We start from the raw sequence: 5000 nt of genomic DNA on the forward strand, positions 1-5000 counted from the left end.
ACACACACACAGACAGTAGAGGCTTGGATAGCTTCTCCCTCCCTCTGTCCCTGTCTCCTTCTCTGTTCAATTGTATTCTTCTTCTTCTTTTCAGGGGGATGTCCCAGTCTATACTGTTAGTACAGTCAGTTTGTGTATGCAACAATCACAAGCATAAGGGATTGGGGGGGGGGGGGGGGGCTGGGGGTTTTGACCGATCGGCCGGGGTGACAACACAATGGCCAGGCAGCGTACCTACAGCAAATCAACATGTCAGGAGAATAAAGGGCTAGTGACAGTTTTTACTGTTGAAACGCTTGAATACATTATTTTTTCTTCGCCTCAGATAACACCTTCATTTTTGTAGCGTTTAGAATAATTTATAAAAGGTAATTGTCTTTTTTGTGATATGTACATAAAATATTTTAATATTCTAATATATTCATAGGAAATCAAAAATTCAGGCACTTGGCTGCCTCTACAGCAACTTTAAACACGAGAGATCCTGAGATTTCAGACAATTTTAAATAGCAAAAAAAAAGTAAAATAATCTTATATATAGAGAGATTTATATTCAAAAATCAGCTTCTCTTTTTTCATATCAAAATAAATCTTTTTTGTTAAAACTTCTTTTTTCGGGTTCCATAGCCCATAGTTTGGATAGTGTTCAGAAACTAGCGTAGCCGAGTTTGTACAATAAGACCATTGTCAGATGCTCTCTGTGGAAGCCCCAAACAGAAGCAGAGAGAGGCAGGGGGAGTCCTTCTCCTGCCAGACAGAACAGGCTGCTGTGTAGAGCGATCTCTTGGGCTCCGGATGCCAAGTGTAGCTGTTCTTAGGCGCTGTGCCAGAGCCTATAGTCCAAGTACCACTTTCATACAAAAACGTATTCTTCAAATCAAACGCCCCCCCCCCTCGTGTCTCTGAGGCCGCCGGCGGGCTGGCTTAGCCCCGCCCCCCCCCCCCCCCTGCTCTCTACCGCAGCACCGCCTTGGCGTCTATCCGGGAGCACACGCCGTGATATCCCAGCAGGCACGGGGAGGTGGACAGGGCGTCGTGGGTGAAGACAGAGTCGTTGTCGGAGGAGCAGGAGCTGGAGGTGTCCTCGCAGGAGGGCGAGTACTGCTCGAACGGCGTGGACAGGTCCAGGTACTGGCGAGGAGGGAGGGGGGGGAGGGAGGGGACACAGGCGTTAGTCACGCTGGGCTCTGACTAAGCATTCTGACTGGACTGTAGACACATCTCACACTGTGTTCAAGCAGAATATCCAGCAAGAATAATGTGTGTGAATGTGTGTATGTTTGTGTGTATGTGTGCTTGTGTGTGTGTTTGTGTATGTGTGCTTGTGTGTGTGTGTGTGTGTGTATGCGTGCTTGTGTGTGTGTGTATGTGTGCTTGTGTGTATGCGTGCTTATGTGTGTGTATGCGTGCTTGTGTGTGTATGCGTGCATGCGTGTGTGTGTGTGTGTCTGCGTGCTTGTGTGTGTGTGTGTGTATAGCCATCCCAGACACCCACCTCGTCAGAGATGGACAGCAGCACTCGGTCCAGCTCCTCCACCAGCTGTTTGAAGGTGGGTCTCTGGGTCGGCACAGCGTGCCAGCACTCCCTCATCTTCATATAGCTAGAGAGAGAGAGAGGGAGAGAGAGAGGGAGGGAGAGAGAGAGAGGGAGAGGGAGAGGGAGAGGGAGAGAGGGAGAGGGAGGGAGAGAGGGAGGGAGGGAGAGAGAGAGAAAGAGGGAGGGAGAGAGGGAGGGAGGGAGGGAGGGAGAGAGAGGGAGAGAGGGAGGGAGAGAGAGAAAGAGAGAGAGGGGGGGGAGAGGGAGGGAGGGAGAGAGGGAGGGAGAGAGAGAGAAAGAGGGAGGGAGAGAGGGAGGGAGGGAGAGAGAGGGAGAGAGGGAGGGAGAGAGGGAGGGAGAGAGAGAAAGAGAGAGAGGGGGGGGAGAGGGAGGGAGGGAGAGAGGGAGGGAGAGAGAGAGAGGGAGAGAGAGAGAGGGAGGGAGAGAGAGAGAGAGAGAGAGAGAGAGAGAGGGAGGGAGGGAGAGAGAGAGAGAGAGGAAGGGAGAGAAGGACAAAGAGAGAGGGGGAGAGAGAGACAGGGGTCAGGTCAGCCGACTAATGTAAAAGCCGGTAAGCTTGAGTAGGTGTCTAGCGCAGCCAGTTTTGACAAGCCGTCTGGAACGACGGCGCGACTGCCTGGTTGAGTACGTGACTTAACAGCGCGCAGCTGTGGGCCGAGGCGGACCTCGGACCCGGGTCCCACGCGTCAGAGACACGCGGGCGCGTTTGTTAGTCTGAAGCCCGGACGGCTATACTCACAGTTCATGTGTGCAGTTGGAGGGCTTGTCCATGCGGTGCCCCTCCTTCAACAGCTTGAAGAGCTCCTCCACGGGGATGCCGGGGTACGGAGACCCCCCCAGGGTGAAGATCTCCCACATTAACACGCCAAAAGACCACCTGCACCATGTCAGAGAGAGAGAGAGAGAGAGAGGATAGAGAGAGAGGGATAGAGAGAGAGAGAGAGGGAGAGAGAGAGAGAGAGAGAGAGAGAGAGAGATTAGTCTACATGCTAAATACTTCCTATTCATGTACTGTATAGAAATACTTCATAGCTGTAGTTTACACATTATTAGTCAATGTAGGACCTCTCTTAATTATGGTATGAAAGCTGTAGGTTTGTGCTCTTATAGGTCGTGTTGTTATTGTTATTGTTGTTATTGTGATGGTAGTCTGGACTCACACGTCACTCTGGTGGGTGTAGACCCGGTCGAACAGCGCCTCCGGTGCCATCCACTTGACCGGCAGCCGGCCCTGCCAATCGGAAAACAACAATACAGTTAGCTCCTCCCACGGCTCTCTCTCTCTCTCGCCCTCCCGCCCTCTCCATTCCTTCACCCCCCCCCCCCCCACCCACGCCCACCCTTCCCTCTCCCCCCACACTTTCCCTAGTTATGTCTCATTAATGTGGCTGCCAATCAGATCTCAACATCAAACATCTGTCTTTAAGAGCATTAAAGCTGCAAACAGAGGGGGGGGGGGGGTCGCACACCAGCCCAGACGAGGGGGGGGGGGGGAGCAACCAGGACAGACTGGAGTCTGGATTCTCGCTGCTTAGCATTTTATTAGGATCACCTAGCTATACTTTGAACGGGGAAGTTAGCGTTATGGAGCGGGCCTATCTGAGGAGAGAGCGTCTGTCGACTCACGTTGGTGGTTTTCTTGTAGTAGTCTATCTGGTGGACGCCCCTGGCCAGGCCGAAGTCAGCGATCTTCATCACGTTGTCTTCCGTGACCAGGACGTTCCTGGCGGCCAGGTCTCTGTGGATGCACTGGAGAGAGAGAGAGAGAGAGAGAGAGAGAGAGAGAGAGAGAGAGAGAGAGAGGGAATCTTAGGTCAGTCAAGGAACACCGGCAGATGTTGAATACAGGGGTTTGATGTTTATAACATGTTCCCCTACATTGAGTCTCTATCCCGCCCTGTGTGTCCGCTGGGTTTGTGGTTCTCTGTTCCAGAAGACAGACTCACTCCAAACGAAAAAGACGCCGTCTAAAATCAACACGCCGCGTCCCGTTTTAGCCGACGCGCAGAATAAAACAACGCGTATAGATACATATATAGATCCGGAGGTCCAACGGGCCGAAAAACAACCTTTGTATAAAACAACCCTGTTTGTGTCGGTTTCCAATGGATGTCATTAAGTTTATTTTGGTTTGGCATTGGAAATAGCCGCGGTGTCTGTGGGCGCGGGGGAGGCGGCGGCGGACCAGGGCGGGGGTTTCTGCGGGGTCTGTGTAATGGAGGGTGTCCCAGACTGCTGCATTCTTCTCCCCGCCGCAGAGGCAGAAACCCGATGCCGGGGCCCAGACGCTCCCAGCCTGTTTGCTAACAGATTTATGGCGGTGCTAAAAGGGACAAAAGCCCTGAGTGGATGACTGTGGACTGAGATGGGTAGAGTAGAGTAGAATAGAGTAGAGCACAGAGTAGAATAGAGTAGAGCACAGAGTAGAATAGAGTAGAGCACAGAGTAGAATAGAATAGAATAGAGTAGAGCTCAAAGTAGAGTAGAGTACAGAGTAGAGCACAGAGTAGTGTAGAATAGAGTAGAATAAAGTAGTCGAGTAGAATAGAGTTCCATAAAGTAGAGTAGAGCAGAGTACAGTAGAGTACAGAGTAGAGTACAGAGTAGAGCACAGAGTAGAGTAGAATAGAGTAGAATAAAGTAGAGTTGAGTAGAATTGAGTAGAGCTCAAAGTAGAGTAGAGTACAGAGTAGAGCACAGAGTAGAGTAGAATAGAGTACAATAAAGTAGAGTAGAGCCCAGAGTCGAATAGAGTAGAGCACAGAAAATAGAACAGTAAATGAGGCTAGAGTAAAACAGAGTCAAGTAGCGGCCGAGCCCCCCGGACCCTCCAGGGTGGGAAGCCTGCCGCCGCCCGCCACACACAGACAGCGCTGATAAGAGGGACCAGACTCTGGGGGTCCAGACGCGTTGATAAAGAGAGGCCGGACTCCGGGAGTCCCAGGAGTGTGAGGTAAGGGAGACAGGGTGTGTGTGTGTGTGTGTGTGTGCGTGGGGGGGGGGGGGTTGAAGGAGGGGAAGAGAGGGAGGAAGGAGAGATCGAGGAGGGCAAGGCGGGGCGCTGTTGCCCCTTCAGTCCAAGCTTGTCCGTTTGAAGGACAAAGTCGGAGGTATAAAAGGCCCACAAACGACCACCCCCCTAGCCAGACTCATCCGTTATCATCCCCTCCCGGTGAACTCATCCTTACGAAGGCCGGGCCCGGTCGCGCACCAGACCGAGCCCGGAGGAGAGAGAGGCGTGCGGGGAGGGGCTCACCCGTTTGGAGGCCAGGTACTCCATGCCCCGGGCCACCTGGTAGGCGCAGGACAGCAGGTCTTTGAAGGTCAGCTGCTCCTCGGGGACTTTGGTCACGTCGAAGGTGTAGTCCATCCCCGGGGGGCGGCGGGCGCGCAGGTACTCCCTCAGACTGCCCTTGGAGGCGTACTCCACCAGCACGTACAG

The 5000-nt window shown here is 52.8% G+C and overlaps 1 protein-coding gene across 1 annotated transcript in view; it reads right to left on the reverse strand.

Moving 5' to 3' along the window:
- Positions 1-954: 954 nt before the first annotated feature.
- fgfr4 (fibroblast growth factor receptor 4) overlaps positions 955-5000 on the reverse strand; it is a gene marked incomplete at its 3' end in the record, with an annotated part of 16415 nt that continues 12369 nt past the window's right edge. The window contains exons 15-20 of the mRNA XM_084446256.1: positions 4815-5000; positions 3185-3307; positions 2719-2789; positions 2298-2435; positions 1496-1601; positions 955-1131 (exon numbers count right to left, since the gene is read on the reverse strand). The exon at positions 4815-5000 is cut by the window's right edge and continues 5 nt beyond it. Coding sequence (XP_084302382.1) covers positions 955-1131; positions 1496-1601; positions 2298-2435; positions 2719-2789; positions 3185-3307; positions 4815-5000 — 801 coding nt within the window. The remainder of the gene's footprint in view (positions 1132-1495; positions 1602-2297; positions 2436-2718; positions 2790-3184; positions 3308-4814) is intronic.

This window comes from Borostomias antarcticus (assembly GCF_949987555.1).
Source record: "Borostomias antarcticus genome assembly, chromosome: 1".
Lineage (NCBI taxonomy): Eukaryota > Metazoa > Chordata > Actinopteri > Stomiiformes > Stomiidae > Borostomias > Borostomias antarcticus.